Below are 18,907 nucleotides of genomic sequence, written 5' to 3'. Positions count from 1 at the left end.
TTGTTTAATTTTTAATAGTTTAACGCTAAACAATCAAAGCACTTAACTCATTTATAATAATTTATGGTTATCGTAAGTAATCAAATAGTACATGAATCTATTGCCTTCTCAATGATAATGCATTATCTGAAATAAAACTCTCACTTTCGACAATTCAGCAATCCATGAGCTCTATTTCATTAGCTTGGAAAATTATCTCGTCATGAAATCACGTGATCTGTGACGAAACGGAATCTGTCAAATGTATGACAAAAATGTTTCCTCAATTCAAAACCTCATCGTTGTGTATTCAGATGGTTAACTGGAATGACGAAACTAGGATGAAAACTAGACAATCGAAAATTAAGTGACGAAGTAAGCCAACCAATGTACGACGATCAAAAAGTTAGCCTCGTATTAGAAAGATCCTGAGTTCGAATCCCGTTATTCACGAAGAAAGTTTCTTGGAATTTAAATATCTAATTTTTACAGTGTATTTAGCGTGACGATTTGTGCCCGTCGAGTTTTCTGGCAGTTAGTTGAACGCGACGAATTGATGTGATAACGTGAATGTTTATCTCAATAAATCAACATTCAAAAAAATATTACCAGATTTTTATTTCAAAGCTAAAGATCAGTTAAATACTAAAGTTAGTATTGTAATTATTTAGAGTAAAAAATATACAACTGCCTTCCATCGATTAATATCTAAAATTTATTTACGATCAATACATATAGTTAATCAGTGTTATCCATGATCCGTTCCATAAGCTTTCCATAAAGTTTTTCGTATAATTCTCCTAGTTCTTCTTTGAAATCTCTCAAATAATCTAAAGCCTGCTCAGCAACTTCTTTACTAATGTCGTTACTTTTATCAAGAAGCTAGAAAAGAAAACAATAGTTCTAACAATAAAATTTAAAAAAAACAACAATGCATTAATAGTTTTAAAATATTGCTGGAGTCTCTTGACTTTCTATTTTAATTTATATTTATTTATGTGTTATAATTGGTACTTTTTTATTGCATTGTAAACCATTTGCTTTTGGTAAATAATAGTTTAACAATAATGAAAGTTTTGAAATGAAAGAGTCAGAAACATGCCAACAAATAGTGGGTTAATTTTGCCAAATTCTAGTAGTTTTGATCATACTTTTTTCGTACAGCGCAGAATAAATAAAGAAATATAACGCAATAACTTGTTTTGGAAATACAACTAAAGGATTGAGTATCATTCAAGTAGATTGTATATGTTCCTACTTATGATCGAGCTATATACTCTTAGAAACTCCGAGTAAGATGGACCATAATATTGTTCAAATTTGCAATAATCTTAAAACATGAAGCGAAGTTCAACAATCTTATCATACTTTATAACCATCCTCTCATGCACGATACTATGCTTCATTGAACAGAAAAATAGTTTAACTTAAATATTTGGACCTTAAAACATAATACTCTGCAAATTTGTTGAATTCTTCAGAAATGTGTTAAGTTTAGATTAAGATATCCGCATTATAGTATGCATTTATAGTTAACCGATTTCTCTGTGAACGTTTGTTACATTTCGTACTCTGATTGAATAATACGTTTTTCCCTAAATTGGCATGATAAATATTTAATAATAACAGATAATAGTATGTTAACACAGTGCTGACTGGGAAATACATTCATGATTTTTCCTCTCATCAAAGTACAAAAATACTTCCACAAAATGGTCTTCTTCTGCCTTGTGATTTAGAATACTTACGTCGAATGCCGAATTATCAAAAATATTGCAACATCTCCAATGTGAAAATTAATATAAAAGCCGCAACAAACAAACAAACCACTTACGATGTTACCTGATTACGGAATTTCATTCGCATCAAAAATATATAAATAAGAAATAACAGTCGATATTTTTCAAGTGCTCAAAAACAGATGCTCATTTTCAAGATTTGTCAGGCGTGAATGAAAAGAAACAAGAGTGATTCTAAATATAAAATAAAAAGTTGCCAATGAAAATTGCAAAAATAAAGGTACGAAATATAACTAAAAAAACACAGTAACCGAAAGAGAAAAAAGATAAGAAACAGAACAAGAGAACACATAGTAGCTGAGAGGGTATTTAATTGTTCAAAGTTAAAAAGAAATAAGCTTAAGCATTCAAAGAAAATTCAAACCTTAGAAATTACTATGAGAGCAGAAACAATTATACACTTTTCTTAATAAACATTTATTTCACTTACTTGTTTAGCAATGGTCTTAACTTTTTCAATTCTGCTCTTTGATTTGTCCAAACCTTTCTTGAGAACTTCTTTCACCCATTCTCCGAATTTGAAGAATTTTTGTTTCAGGTCTAAATCCAAATCCTTGAAATAGTCTTTTACTTGTTCGTACAGATCAGAGACGGATCTTTTCTTCTTATCGTCGTCATCATCTGTTTCTAACACACGATCGATGAAATTAATCACCTTTTCCTTACCTTTGTTAGTAAGCCATTCACAAAGTCTCTGCAAAAGAAAATAAATGAAAAGCTTTTAAATGGAACAAAATTAATATTTAAACGCAATAAAACTGCAAAAAATGCAAATAAAAAAAATATATATGTACCACCTTTAGCCCTCAAAACTGCTAGCATCCGTCGTGGCATTGATTCCACAAGGTGCTGATAGGTAGTCTGAGGTATCTGGTACCAAGCGCTCACCAACTGATCCTGCAATTCCCTCACATTGCGAGTGGGTAGCGTGGCAGCACAAATTTGGTTTTCCAAATAGGACCACAAATGATCTATTGTATTAAGGTCAGGTGAATTTGGGGGCCAAGACATTACTTAAAAGTCACTTGTTTGTTCCTCGAACCAATCCATGACGATTCGACCCTTATTACATGGTGCATTATCCTGTTGGTAAACACCATCCCCCGCAGGAAAAGCTTTTACCATAAATGGGTTAACCTGGCCTGCAACTATGTTCAAGTAGCTTACTGAAGTCAGGGATTGTTCAATGAGGATTATGGATCCTAATGTGCCCGTGAAAAATTGTTCCTGGGTTGAGAAACCATGAAAACCTGGGCGAGCCCATTGTTATAGATGGAGGGTGGTCATAATGTAATGGCTCTTCGGTGTATATATATATAAGGAGAGGAAGAAGGAAAGAGAGAACAGCTGTACTTTACAGACGAAAATTTTTTAAAAAAAGGGAAGTGGATGAAAGTTTCCGATTTTCTTCCGCATTAGTGTTTTAAAATTCTATAAATCATTACCTGGGTTCCTTGTCCAACAAGCTTTGATAATGATTTCTTCAGAGCTTTCGCATCCATTTTCTCCAAAATCTGTTAATTAAAAGGAAAAGACATAAAATATTTTTTGTAACTAAAATAACATTCCGGTTATAGCTATTCAGTTATAGGTTTTTTATACGTTCAAAAATTTGTACCTGAAGTGTTTTTAAGATGTCTAGGTGATCTCTGTCTTTAAGAGATCTGGAAATCTTAAGAGATTGTCTTTAAGAAATAATCTATATCTTTTGAGAGATTCTCATTTGATCTGCAGCATTTACAATTTAGGGAATAATCCAAATAGGGTATATAATTGTTTAGATTTCTTTGGAGGTGAAAAAAAACTTCGTTTCCAATCAACTTTAAGGAGAAACAATTCCCACGACTAAAGTATCAACAAGTTTTGCAACATTCATTCTGGTGTGCACGGTCTAAAGACTATTCAATAGTTTTGAGAAGCCATTGTGAACATCGGAACACAATCTAGCTGGTTAGCTGGAGATGTAATACGCTTTCAGGAGGAACTTTATCATCATAAAAAGTAAGCATAGCTCCTGTTCACGACTAATATCCGGACGAGACAAAGTTGGACGAAACAGCTATTCATTTGAGATAGGGTACCATTCATTCTGGTGTACACGGTCTAAAGACTGTTCAATAGTTTTGAGTAGCCATTGTAAACATCGGAACATAATCTAGCTGGTTAACTAGAGATGTAATACGCTTTCAGGAGGAACTTTATCATCATAAAAAGTAAGCATAGCTCCTGTTCACGACTAATATCCGGACGAGACAAAGTTGGACGAAACAGCTATTCATTTGAGATAGGGTACCATTCATTCTGGTGTACACGGTCTAAAGACTGTTCAATAGTTTTGAAAAGCCATTGTAAACATCGGAACACAATCTAGCTGGTTAACTAGAGATGTAATACGCTTTCAGGAGGAACTTCATGATCATAAAAGTTAAAATAGCTCCTGTTCACGGACTAATATCCGGACGAGACAAAGTTGGACGAAACAGCTATTCATTTGAGATAGGATTCCATTCATTCTGGTGTACATGGTCTAAAGACTGTTCAATAGTTTTGAGAAGCCATTGTGAACATCGGAACACAATCTAGCTGGTTAACTAGAGATGTAATACGCTTTCAGGAGGAACTTCATGATCATAAAAGGTAAAAATAGCTCCTGTTCACGGACTAATATCCGGACGAGACAAAGTTGGACGAAACAGCTATTCATTTGAGAAAGGATTCCATTCATTCTGGTGTACATGGTCTAAAGACTGTTCAATAGTTTTGAGAAGCCATTGTGAACATCGGAACACAATCTAGCTGGTTAACTAGAGATGTAATACGCTTTCAGGAGGAACTTCATGATCATAAAAGGTAAAAATAGCTCCTGTTCACGGACTAATATCCGGACGAGACAAAGTTGGACGAAACAACTATTCATTTGAGATAAGGAACCAGATTCTTGTCGCTTTCATTACAACTGACCATTCCCTTAATAATAGGTTGAGAAAAATATCGAGGAACGCTTAAGTAGGAAATAAGAATAAACGTTCTTGGTTTCTCCAACTAGTAGTTTTGGTATAGCCGACCAGTCTGTGTAGGGGTCAGGGAACTGGCCTTGCATTAGAAAGGTTCTCTGTTCGAATCCCGGGCAAGGCATGGATGTTCTTTCATTCTCTATGTACTATCTGCTCTGACCGTAGGAGCAACGTTGGTCCCTGAAAGAGTGGCCAACAAATATTCCCTTCAGATGCCTGTATAACGAAAGGTCATTCTCCAGGTGGGCATTGGTAAAAGAAAGTTTTGGAGTTCACTGTCAAACAGAGGTAACATAAGATAGTTCGACTCTTTCAAAAGATGTATGATTGACTTAGTACATTGTGACAAATTTGGGAGCCTCTTAGAATAACATTTTCGACAAATATTTATAAAAAATAAATATGGCTTCGAGCTTTTGTCCTTTTCTTTAGTAGCTGCATTAATATAATTGCTTTAATTTTTGTTTGAATGAAAAATCAGCCATTAGGATCTAAAAATAAATATTATTTAATGCAAAATACTATATTTTGCAGGTTTAAATGATTATTTTCATTTAATTATTTTCATTAATGATTATTTCATAAGTGTAGTAGTTATTCAACATTACTATGATTAAATCGAAAGTAACAAATAAACGGTGTTTTTTGTAAAAGAAAAAATATTTAAACATATAAAATTGATACAATGACCTTTATGCACTGAGAAACATACAAAATTTAGAAACCAGTTTTCAGTTTTCTTCCAATTATTTATTATTATTACTATTTAAGAACTATCATTAGTCTATAGCGATAATAAAAAGGGAATTTTAACTGCCAATACGGTAACTTTATTTTTCTTACCATTTCCTTCAATCGAATAATGAAATCCCTAATATTGAAGTCTTCGAAAATATTATCAGGATCAGAGTGAAGTGATCGCTTCTCAATGAGGCCCATTTTTTCCAAAAGTTCTTTTAGTTTTCCTGTGACCTGTTCTTTTATGTGCTCCATAATTTTTTTACCGGTATCACCATCTTCGATTTTAAGATCTTTCATTTTTTCTCTTAGTTCTTTCAACTGTAATGAAAGAAATAGTTAAACAGCATTTAAAATGTGCACACATTTTAAAAGTGAAAAAAACAAACAGGAAACCTTTTAAAAAAAGTGTTTGAATTTCTTCATAACTTTAGAAAAGAACATCATTTATATCAGTTAATTTATAGTAAAAATAAATTTACATAGAATTAAATTTAATGAAAATAAAATTAAGTAAATGAATTTTAAATAAGAAGTATGGGATCGGAAAGTAGCAAGTAAAAATTAAAAGTACAATATTAAAGAGTAAGTTTATTGATAAGATAAGTTTATTTGATTGTTATTGATAAGATTTGAGATAAGTTTATTGATCAACATAGCTTCTTATTAAAAAGCGTGAATAAAGGATTATAACTTTGTCTATTTTACAAACTAATTGCATTTTTTTTGTCAAACAATTTGTTATACAAATCACTAAAGGTATGAAAGATATATATATATATAGATATATATATATATTTTTAGAGATTTAGATGGTTCAGAATTCATTTTAGCTGCATGCGACTATGGAAATTTTTTCTTGTAGAGGTTTTTTCTATAATATGAAGACATTCAACCAAAGTATAGGCCATCCAGATCTCCAGACTTGATTCTGGTGAAAAAAATGAATACCTTGTAGAGAAATTACTACTTTGAATCCTCCTTCGCGAACATTGCACAAGCCCGAGAATTATTCCATGCTTAGTCTTTGATTTTCATATTCGACTTTCTTGTTTATTCTAATATGAAAATTCAGTTCCACTAATGCATAGCAGTTAGCGGTGGGCAAATTCATCACTAAAACTCAATTTTGTGATAAAAATCCATTTAGTCCACATTTTCCCTAAACTTCTTGTCTCTAAGATCATTCGTTTTCAAATTGGAGACAACAAAAAAAGACTGTCTTATTGTTAGGAAGGTATTATGCAGTTTAAGTTAAATGCAGCAAAAGCATTACGTGTCAAAAAGCTGGAAAATAACGAAAATAGAATGCAAAATTTTAAAAAAAATCCGCATGAAAGTAAAGTATTTTCGCTGATTGTTTTTTTTTAAGTGCAAGTTTCCATGCATCGCACATGGGTTTTGTTTGAGATGTATAATGAGATGATCGAAATATTTAGTATGTAATTAATGTATTTGTATTTGGTTATTTAACAATTAAAGCTAATGGTAATTAATATAACTTTCAAAGAGCAGTGTTCGCTGACCCCCGGGCCATGGACCGGTACCAATAACAATTAATAATACTTACAATTAAAGTATTCAATGTTTGGGAGCAATTTGGTATTCTAGATTATGTTTCAGTTGCACACAAACACACTGCAATTGTTGAAAAATTTCTGCAGTTTATGTGATAATCTATCACTAAAATTTATGACAATATATACCACTTTCAATGAACGTATCATATTTTCGGAGCATCGTTGAACCATAGATTTCCTTAAAAGTGGATTTGGCGACACTTTGAGACTACTGAGATATTTATGTTGTAATCAGACAATATATTTTTACATTTTATGGCATTTTTTACCTGAATTGATAACATTTTATACCTAAAGTTTTATTAAACTAAAGTTGAAATCCATAGTACTTATAATACAATTTTACATGTGTCTAAAATGCTTATAAAGGAACTTTCTTAAGAGATGTAAAAGGAAAATATCCTTAATACAGGGAAGATTTTAATTAAATTTTACTGCAAGAGTTTGGTAATATGATTCTCTTCTGCGTCAGATCCATGGCAAAAATGTCTGATACATTCGATATTAGATATTATTCATCATTATTGCTAAATATCGGAAGGAGAAATTTCTATCCAAGATAGTTGAGTATTCTTTTATTAACGTAATTTTAAGGTGGAATTTTACATACACGCAGTGTAAAAAAATCTATAAAGGCAGAAAAAAATTGAAACATTATAATAGATCTTCGATTTCATTTAAAAAAGTAATTACATTTCGGATATCTTACTTTCTGTAAAGCTTCCTTATGTATATCCTTGTTCTGTGCAACAGCATCGTCGAGTTTCTTTAAGGCATCGTCAAATGCCTTTCTAAGGAAGTCTGCTAATTCTTCTTTAAGACCTCTTTCAAATCTAAGAGATATAAAATTTATGTGAGACTATACTGAATGCATCGATTATAAAACATTAATTTCAGTTATAAAATTTACTACTTCTTAAGTTTCTGTTTACCATACTTTCCGATCTAAATTAAAAATATGATTATCCATCTTTTTAAAAAAATTTTAAATTATTTTTCATTAGAGTAAAGTTCTTTTCAAACCCCGTTGCTCTTTGTTATATTGACTAGGCAGAATGCGCAAAATGATTTATGAGCAGTTTATTTATTTCATTTTGGAATACCACTGTAGCGACTCCAGCCGCTGTGCTCATCCAGAATGTAAATACGAAAAGAGTAACATCTCATCTGTCCGAAAGAGTGATTTTTCCTGTCCTAACTGATGAGTTGCTAACTCCTTGGTTTCCTTGCTATGGCAGTCAGCCTGCATTAGAGAAGGTGCACTTACCTGGGAGATCCTTCACAGATATTTAAGTAGAGCACGAACTATCTCATCAACTTTTTTATTGCGTTCCGCAGTAGACTAAACGTTAAAACACGGTTCTCAGTAGATCAAAGATGTCGAACATCACTTGCAGCAGCCAGTGTTTGGGTGGATATCCACTTTGATCAATCAGTGGAGGGATCGAGGGTGCATGGTATCAGTTTTCGTTAAACTGTTTCACCTTAAAGTGCTTTCCTTCGTGAGCAGATCATTGGGCTACCAAAGCAGGGCGCCGTCCACTCCGTAGAGAATCGAAATTGCGATGACATGTCTTCGAATCATCCTCAGGCATGTTTCCCAGACCGGTGCCAACAGCCTACTGTGCAGCTCAAGTGCAACGTAAATAAAGTACCACTAATACTTAAAAAGTACAACTCTCTAATTGCTTTTGAATTTTCCTGTTCCTAATTTTCCTGCAGAAATCAAGGAATGAATATGTAGTGTTAAATGTTTTTAGAATTTAGTTTAGTTATGTTAATCCCGGTTAACTAGGCTAGTTAAACAGGTTCGTACCATAGACTCAACCTTTTCCCCTTCCTGCCACCAGTGGAAAATGCAGAACGATTTAGTTCATGTCATTTTGATCACAAGTTTGAACGCCTAATCTTTCAAATGTAAAGATATGACCTGGTTTTAAGAGAGCGTTCATCAATAGTTATCATAAATAATGTTATATCCTAAGAAGTATTATATTTTTGGAGTAAAAAATAATCCGTGTCCATATTTCTGAAATTGCTTATCGTTTCGTTTCTTGGGTAATTTCCGATTAGCTGGGAACAAGTGAAAAATTACCGAAAATAGTAGCTTTCCACCAAGTTTTTTATTATTTATATATTTTAATTATTTTTAAGCACACACAAATTCGAAGAAAATAATTGAATTTCCTTTCTCTTGGCGAGCTGAAAAGTATCGTTTTTAGTATTTGTTGAGCTCACGTGATTCTAGTCCTTGAATATGTTCTCTGAATGATAATAAATTGCATCGAAACCAGAAAATCTATTTAAAAATGAAAAAACTAAGCGAAGTCAAACAATATTTTGCGAAACAGTTTAAAACACAGAACTGCATTTACCTTTTCAACTCTTCAGTATTTTCAACTCCCAAAACTTCATGAAGAGCTGGAGCATGTGACATGCCATGGAAAAAACTTTCAAAAACTTCATCGGAAGCCTTCTTCAAATCTAAAATGCAGGTAATATATAAACTAAATTAACTCAATAATAAACAAGTTAATAGATAAAGTAATATACATTTTATGTGTAAAGAAAAAGTTTATTTGCTAATTTAAATTGTTAGTTTATTTAATAAAGAGTTAATTTGTAAATTGATAAGAGACTTATACAGAGCATTTGATAACGATTTCAATCAATAATATCGATTTGAATTGATAATATCGATTTCAATCGATAGTTTGATAACGATTTAAGAATTCAATCATTAAAAGAAAGTAGTATAAAGGCTGTATTAAATTTTGAAGATTATCACAGAGAATAATCCAAGCAGAAAGAACTCAGTGTAACTCATCAAAAGCTAATATATATAAGTCTTTACTTGTGAAAAAGCTGACTATTAAGTGATACGAAGACTACGAGAGCTTGTTTGTATCATTTTCTAATGGTTTTGCCAAATGAAGCCTTTTTATTCCTAAATTTAGTGGCTCTATAAAATAATTCATGATAAATATAATTAATTTGAGTCCATCATTTTTGCTATACAATAGCCAAATCTAAACTTTCATTACTTTTATTTATTCTTCAAAAATTGCACTTTTTATAGTTTTTTTTTTATAAGGAGAAAATTTGTACGTGAGAATTTATGCTATTTTCAATAACCGTAACATGTACCCCTATTCAGAATTAAAAAGTAGTAATATGATTCATTAATCATTAGTACTAAAAAAATAAAATTAATATAGCCATAAAAATAGCTAATAATTAAGTTTTAAACCCTCAAATATAAAGAGAAATAAATTACAAAGAAAATTTGAAACAAAGGTTTAGAAATTTCGCATGCCAATAAGTGAGCCAAGCTGTTATTTCGTTTTGTTTTCTCCAGCGTGAATAATATTACAAATTTTTAAGAGTTATTACGTTTTCTCTGATTAAAGTCTTTACAACCATTTTTAGTTTTATCTATGGAATCTATTTTCGTTTGTTGCCTCCTCTTTTATCAAGATTATATACAATTTAATGCGGACTATTTTATAGTGCCTCAATTATACATATTGTAGTATAAACAATCAGAGTCTGACTAAGACAGGGGCATACGGGGCAGCTGCCCAGGGCCCCAACATCTAAGGGGGCCCCAAAACCCGAATAGAGAGTTTATATAACATTTCCTTCTTTAATGAACTTTTTTTTAAACAAAATATCAGTACAGTGTAAAATCCGCCAGTTTTATGTTAGCTTCTTCAATAATCTATCGTATGAACGCAATCTATATTTCGCAAATCCATAGCTTTCTAAGGCGGAATTCATCTTAAATTTCACAGCTATGATGGACAAATTTGGCCAATCAAAAGCCTGTATTTTTACATTTCGCAAAAGGCGATATACTTACAAAAATACAGGCTTCTGATTGGCTTAATTGAGCCATCGTATAGCGAAATATTTGCTGAATTCCTCACTAATGTCAGCAAGGATATGAATTGAATTTTTTACCGCTAGATGAGAAAGCTAACAATCAGAAAATTGCATTTGGCATGATGGACACAGAATTGTAAGAAAATCAATAAAAATGACAAAATGATATTTCGTCTGACCATTGGAGGGGGGTGGACTTTATAGTTATTTTAGATTCCAGTCATTTTTATTGTTATTTTTAATGAGGTGAAAAATTTAAATATCTCTAGTTAGGTTCTTCATTACTGAAATAGTGAAGCAGAGGGGGCCCCCCAAAGAGGTTTTTGCCCCGGGCCCCAATTGCGCTAAGTCGGGTCCTGCAAACAGTGCTAAATGAATATGCTTGCTGTAAGTATAAAGATATTTCGTTTACCTTTCGTTCTATCACTTTCGACCCCATCTTTTAAATTTTTCTTTGCATTAATTGTCTAAAATTGGACAATTTTTTTCATACTTAAATTTTTAATTTAAGTCTTATTTATGGCTTTTTACTACATTATTTAGAAATGTTCTAAAGGCATATATTATGGATTATCATTGCTGAAAACTCTTTTTACTGTTCCTGAACAGATGGTGAGCTTTCATTTAGTAAAATATTTTCAGTGTAATGAAAAAAATTGTAATGCTTAAAGCCAAATGGATGTCACTATTTATTTATTTATTTGTAATTGTATTAAATATTTTAATACGAATTAAATTTTTTACGAAATAAAAATCCTACATTATAAATTTATAATTTCAAATATTTCCAATTAAGTAAAAACTTACCCTCGTGAGAGGTGGCATAAGCCACGCCTACAAATAAAAGAACCAGGAGAATCTTCATAACTCTATAGAAAATAATGATCAGTAAAATCCACAAATAAAGGTTTATAACATTGAAGCATTTCTTAGAAGAATACTACCAGCAATTAACTATTACGACAATGTTTGTGGTAATTAACTATTGCAATAATGTTTACAGCAATTAACAATCACTTAGAACAATGTTTATATCATTGAAATATTACTTACTGTTATACTTACTATATTACTTACTGTAATTTAAATTATCTTTATTATTGAAAACAAAGTTTTTAAAGTAATAATAACCACCCCATTTCCATTCTGTTAGCATACTTAAAGGTAAAGAGAATCTATTTGATATCTTTAAACAAAAACTATTGAGATCATTAAGAAGGTATTTTAGAATTTTATTGATTGATATATGCTAAATGGGTCTAAATTTTGTGCCTTTTATCATTAAACTCCTAAGTTCTAAGTTTTCTATAATATTTAAATTACCAGTAATAATATGTTTATGATGTTTATCAATAAAATCAAAATATTTCTCCTCCTCACAGTGACATTCATAATCGGATATATTAATACTCCCTAAATTTTTGCTTATATCATTATAATTAAATATAGTTCTGCAAAGAGATCTATTATATTTAAAGCTTTTAATTATGTTAAAATCTTTTAATGGAAATAAAGTTTTAAAATATATATATATATATTGAAATGGTGAAATTAACCATTTTGAAGAAAATTTATCAATTATTAATAATTATTATTTATTACTGATTAATAATTTATCAATTATTAATCAGTATTTCAATTATTAATTTTTGATATTCGTTCATTTCAATGAGGTTAAATAAATAATGCAGAGTTGGTGTAAATTTAAAATTACAAAAAAATTAGTGCAAAAAATTTTTTCCTTCTATTTATTTTTTAAAGTGCGGCTTTTCTTCTTATTTACAGTCTACACCATTTTCATATTTAACATATAGGATTCTGACAAAACTTAACCTGCACAAACTCACAATAACTCATATAACTTAACTAACTCACTATAACTCACATTTTTAACTTACACTAACTCAGAACAAATCACATGAAAAACTTACAGTGAAAAACATATTATTCTCTGAAAAGTATTGTTTATGATGAATATAACCCCCCCCCAAAAAAAAAAAAACCTGCTCAAGGAATAACACCACAAAAAATTTTCAAAAGATAAAACCTTTTTTACATACTCTTTACAGTATGATTCAAGAATGTGTGCATTTGAAAACATTTTCCAAAAATCCCAAGTTGAAGCTAATAAAAAAATGTACAATAATCCTTTACGTAAGCGAGTGTCAGAAATTTTTTTTGAAAAAAGTTGTTCTAAAATTAGTATTTTTATACCCGGGAACACAACTCTTTCAATTTTCAGTTTTATTACCTCAAAAATTTAACAGCAAGCCTATAAATATTGTAGTTTCTTTTACTTGCAGAATTTTTATGCAGTCTTTTTTATAACATTTTTCGTAAAACGCGAAATATCGAAATAATCGCTGTAAATGCTTCGTCAAATAGATTAAAATTTTTGTAAGTAATTTCTTCTATGAGTAGAAAAAACTTATTATAAGAAGGTGCTTTTTAAAATTCGATTTATACCATTCAAAAAATATTCTCAAATATACATACTGTCAAACTCTCGATTTCCGTTGTCTGAAAATTTAAAAAAAAAATAAATTATAAACTCTGCAGTTTTGTTTACCTTTAAACACACATAATACAAGAATATTCTTCATTTTTGCTTATGACTATAATTTGCTAATAGCTGTTTTATCACAATAACTATGATTAGTATTAAAACGTATTCCTATGTAACACAATATAACAAGGAATTCATAGTTTGTATAGGATATTCAAATCTCAGAATCATTCTGCTAAAATAATAAAAATTGAGTTCATTCTTATTTATTTTAAAAATAACTTGCTCCTTCACCGCAATGGATATAAATTGAAAAAAAAATTACATTACTTTTGCTATTAATAACTTTATTCTAATTCCACATTGCTAATAGAATCGGTGAAACAAAAAAAATTAGTAATCACTTAAGAATTTTAACAAAATTTATTTAATTTTTCTTTTACTTGTACTCTTCTTATATTTTCTAAATATTCTGTTAGAAAAAAATTATTGTGAAGTACAATAAAGAATTTCAAATAAATAACAAACTGGCTAGCATACTTACAGCGACGAAAATGCTGTGATTTGTAACAAAAATTGAAAATCCTCGGTAATTCAACTAGACCTTGCCACGCAATCACAGCAAAAACCGTGTGATTTTTGCATCTGTTTAAAACCTTTCTTCCATTTATCAATTATCAAATGAAAGATAATATCACTTTTAAGGAAAAATAATTTTGTGACAAAGAGTACACGAAAGCAACAATCTTCAAAGCAAAAACTTAGTAACGTTTCTTAAAATATTTTATTCAAAAAGATTTTATTTTCTAGAGATTAATTTTTGTTGAGAAAAGTAAATACATCTTTAGGAAAGCAAAACTGAATTAAACTTATTATGTAATAACTATTTAACAGTGAAAGCTTTTTAATAGCTTCAGATTCTTTCATATCAATATTTTGAAATTTCTCTCATATGAATCTTTCATATTATTTCACTTCTTTTATATCGTATCATCTCAATATTTTAAGTAATTTCATTTAACGAACATACAATTTAAACTTTTTATTGAAGATTCTATTTTTTCAGTATTTAACATAAAAGCTACAAATATTATTTTCAACTTCGGAGAAAACAACAGTATTTATTTTCATAGCGTCATATTTAAAACTAACGAACATTAAATGTTTTTTTTTTTTTTTGTCATGAAAGTTTAGACGAAATGTTCACGAGTAAATAGCTAAGAATAAAAACGAAAAAGAATTTAAATGGATGATGGCGAATCAATTATTTTCATGACTTTTGAAATGTTTCTTATAAAAAAAAAATTTTAAGAAAACTATAAAAATAAAACAAAACAAATATCTTAAAATGTAGTACACAGCAAATATCAGGCAAAATATAATTTACTATAACTAAATAATTACTTATTGTCGTAATTACAAACCATCATAATAACTATTTACGATTTTTACCGCGATTATGGTTTATATTTGCAATTGTAATTGTAATTGCAACTAATAGTAATTTGCCTCTTAAAAAAAGTAAACGATTTACGATTTTCAGTGAATTTTATTTTTATTTACTCCTGACTGCAATTTACAAGTAGTCACGTGTTCAAGTTATATAATTACGAGTAATCTTAATTATTGTAATCAATTTAGTAAGTTAATTGGTTTCAAATTTAGTATACAATTACACATCACCCCTTGGAAAATTGGTTCAACACCGAACCATAATATCAAGCAAATTAGCTGCACTATTTAATATTAAAAAAATATTAATTTTAGTTAATATTAAACAGTATTATTAATTTTTTTCGATATTAAACAAATTAATTATTTGAGATAACCAATAATTTATCGCTACGTGAACATGCATTAGTTTTGACATATAAAATCAATTAATTCTAACCTCACTTTAAGTGTCGTAAAATTTCTCAGTCTAAATATTTTTAAAATATTGATCAAATAGACAATTATTTATTGACTTTCCTTATGCTTTTCTGCTTAAAGTATAAAACTGCATGTCTAATACTTTATACTTTATTTTATGATAATTTGCACGTGATCGTAGAACGAAGCAATTTAAGGTATCTGACTATTTTCGACAATTTTTTTTTAATTAATATGAAATTTAAAAGAAAAACTAATTTATTTGCTTTATTAAATGTAAAACTGGCAATGAAAATTATTACTATTTTATTTTTGTTTTTTAAATGGCAATTTTATGCGAAAAATGAAGCATTTTTTGCATAGAAGCTAAATGATGTTAAAAAATTGGAGAAAACAAACAATCCTTTGAGGAATTTATTCAGATGGCTATCAACTATGTCTTGAACTATTATCGTAAAAGCAAGTGCATATACTACTGAATTAGGTATCAATTTTGTTTAAAAAAGAAAATTTTTAGAAATTTTCGCACTTCTCTTTGCGAAAAAACATGAGTAAAAATGAAATTCTTCTTTTTTCTCTTAGCCTATTGTTCTAAACTTGGGTGCTATTATCATAAACACTTATCGAAAATGGCGGACAATTATTTTAAAAACAGCATGAAATAAATTATAGGTTAACAATTATTTTAAAAAAAGCATGAATGAAGGGTTTAAAGTGGTGCAAAATGTGAAAAAATATAAAAACCTGATTGTGAGATAAACGCATTTAAAAACTTCAATTGTAGTCTATCCACTGTTATCGCCTTGCACAAAAACTGCTATAACTTAGTAAATCATTGAAGTTGAAAAGTAAAGTATTTTTAGAAAGCTAAGATTACAGGTATTCTACTTTTTTAATAAACTCAATTTCAAAAATTTTATCCAAAATTATGTTTTTGCACTAGTCTGATGAAACAATAGTACTTACAATATGATCATCCCTAAACCGCAAAAATACGTGGTGTATAAAGTACGAAACAAATCTACGAAATAGTAGTCTTGCCCTTTAATTTTCTCCTTTTATAGTATGCATTTTAGCTATTTCAGCTCCAATAGTTTCCCAAAATACTCGAAAACGAGCTATTTTTGAAACAATCTAATTCCTTGAAAATTAACTTTCACTACCTTGAATTTGTCGACTAATTTTTTTTTTAAAGATGGCATTAACTGTTCTTCATACGAAACGTGCTCTACTCATTATGAAGTCATTCACTTAAGATGTAAATTCAGCAAATTTTCTGTAAGTATGGTTGGAAAAGAGAAGTTGAATTACTTGCTTTAATAGATATTTTTAGATTCATCAGAAAATTGAAAGTCATGAGAAGAATTTCGAGTTAATTTAGAACCATATTACTCAAACCTAATTTTAAAACCTTGTATCATTGGTTTTCTCTAATCTAAGTAGGGAAAAAATGAGTTAAATAATTAATATGGATTTTTAAAAAAATCGGGGCATGAAACTACACTAAACTGTTTGCTAAAGTCATGACATTTTTTAAAAAATATTAGAGGTACCTTAAAATTTTACCTAAAGTCTGCAAAAATTCAAACTTGCTTATAAGTCTAAAAAATGCAACGCATTTTTATTGATAAAAAGTATTTATTCATTAATACAGTACTTTCCGTTGTTTCGATGTTTTTATTGTTTCTCAACGCTTTCCATAGTTTACATAATCTCTTTTTAAAATTATCATTCGTCAAAGAAAGCCAAGGATATATTTTCGTTTTCGTTCACAAAATCAACTTTTCGCCATTAAAATAATTTTCCAGGTAACAAAATGTATGAAAATATAAATTAACGAGTTTAAGACATTTTTTGTTTCATCTTTTAAGGCTCTAATTTTTTACCGTGTCTATTGAGTGACTTGTAGTGCCTAAATAAATGCCTATTTTCATTGAAAGAAATGGGAACGTTTTGCTCACAAACTGAAATGAAATTAGTTTCTCACACAATACTGTTAGAACTTGGGGTCTGTTGAACTAAAATTTCTTTCAGATTTACCACATCCCTATTATGGTATTAAGTTTCAAAATATTTTATTACTTCTTAAATTTACTTGAACGATATTATGGCTTTACTTTAAGAGAAAATTGGTTCAAATTAATAACTCACTAAGACTGTTAGTTCAATTTCCAGTACTATGACACTCGGATAATAACATTGTCATAGATAACAACAATGTACGGATAATTTCTTTAAATATTAGACAAAAAAATATTTCAAGGACAATAGCAAGAGCATCAAATTTTAAACTTTAATAATTATCTATTAATTATTATTCTGATTTAGATAAGATCTTTCACTCTAATAAATACATTTTTGGAATAGTTTTTCGTTATTTAAAATGGCTGAGATGGGCACAGTAGGCCTTGGCCCTCTTGGGCTGTCGCGCCGCTGAGTTTAGTTTAAAATGACTATACTCATTAAAACATATTGCTTACTAATGTTTTTTTTAGATAAATAATTTTTTTTATACTTTTACCGTCTAATAACCAAAATGTTTTATAAGGTTCTATAATAAGAGCCAAACATTCTAGAAAGATTTACTGTGCATGTTTACCACAACTTTCTTAAGGTGTCTAATTGGAACTCAATATCGTACAAAATTAACCATAATTTGATAAAACAAATTTAAGAAAAAGTAATTGTTTAGTTAACTTCGCATTATAGCGACAAATTGTAGCTCTGATTGTGGTCAAAATACTCAGAAATATTTTAAATTGTAGAAATTTATGTTATATTTTGTTGTACTATAAAATTAGTAGAATGTAAGTCTCTAACAAAATGGCATCCCCGCACAAGGCATTAAGTGTTCAGCAGTACATTCGGAATGCATTCCAGCACAACTCATCAGGCATTGTGGTGGCTTAAAATAACCTCCACGCTCACCTGACCTGAACCCTATGGCCATTTTTCTGTAAGAGTGCATCAAACTGTGAGTGTATGCAACCCCACCACAACCATTGCAGGAACTTCAAAAATCATATTAGGGATGCTTGTGCCAGCGTGTCACCTACCATGTGCAATGGAACGAGCAATCCCATATTCAGATGAGAATCGTTGCTGAGGAACACTATTTTGAGCATGACAAGTAAGTGGACCTCATTACCGGCAAGTGCAGTTTTGTTCAATGTGATCAAGCAAATGTCCTTTTCATTTGTATCATTTTTGGCCAGAGGATTTTTTTTTAATAAATTGATGATGCTGAACAACTTTGTAATTTTCCTTTTTTTTCCGTATCTTGTACTATTTATGAGATAAAAACGATAACTCCGAAATTTGCAGCTAGAGCTAGGTAACGCTGTGTCTTCCTTGCGTAGCTATTGGCAACTTAAGAGCTGAAGAAATGGCAATTGAATTGTTATAAATAAGAATATTAAGAAAATGGTTTGATTTTGCTCAGAAGTCTCTTTACAAAATGTAATAAATTTACTTTTTAGGTAATGAAAAAATTGAAGAATTCCTTCCTTCGGAAAATGCATAATATATTTTTTT

The 18,907-nt window shown here is 29.8% G+C and overlaps 1 protein-coding gene across 2 annotated transcripts; it reads right to left on the bottom strand.

Moving 5' to 3' along the window:
* Positions 1-580: 580 nt before the first annotated feature.
* On the bottom strand, positions 581-14,156 carry LOC107455702 (uncharacterized). 2 transcript variants are annotated; one of them, XM_087153224.1, is made up of 9 exons: positions 14,046-14,127; positions 13,492-13,515; positions 11,803-11,864; positions 9,486-9,594; positions 7,820-7,943; positions 5,636-5,851; positions 3,224-3,292; positions 2,209-2,472; positions 581-861 (listed from the first exon to the last, which is right to left on the bottom strand). In XM_087153224.1, the coding sequence occupies exons 3-9, from the start codon at positions 11,858-11,860 to the stop codon at positions 718-720; spliced, it is 984 nt and encodes a 327-aa protein (XP_087009350.1). In that variant the 5' UTR covers positions 11,861-11,864; positions 13,492-13,515; positions 14,046-14,127; the 3' UTR covers positions 581-717. The 2 variants fall into 2 exon arrangements, with proteins under 2 accessions (XP_087009350.1, XP_087009349.1); XM_087153223.1 differs by lacking the exon at positions 13,492-13,515 and having other exon boundaries at positions 14,046-14,156.
* Between the last annotated feature and the right edge of the window lie 4,751 nt (positions 14,157-18,907).

This window comes from Parasteatoda tepidariorum, chromosome 10, assembly GCF_982258835.1.
Source record: "Parasteatoda tepidariorum strain Cologne lab strain chromosome 10, Ptep-v5.0, whole genome shotgun sequence".
Taxonomy (NCBI): Eukaryota; Metazoa; Arthropoda; class Arachnida; order Araneae; family Theridiidae; genus Parasteatoda; species Parasteatoda tepidariorum.
Note: the sequence above shows the minus strand (reverse complement) of the source record. Positions and strands in the feature narration are given on the sequence as shown.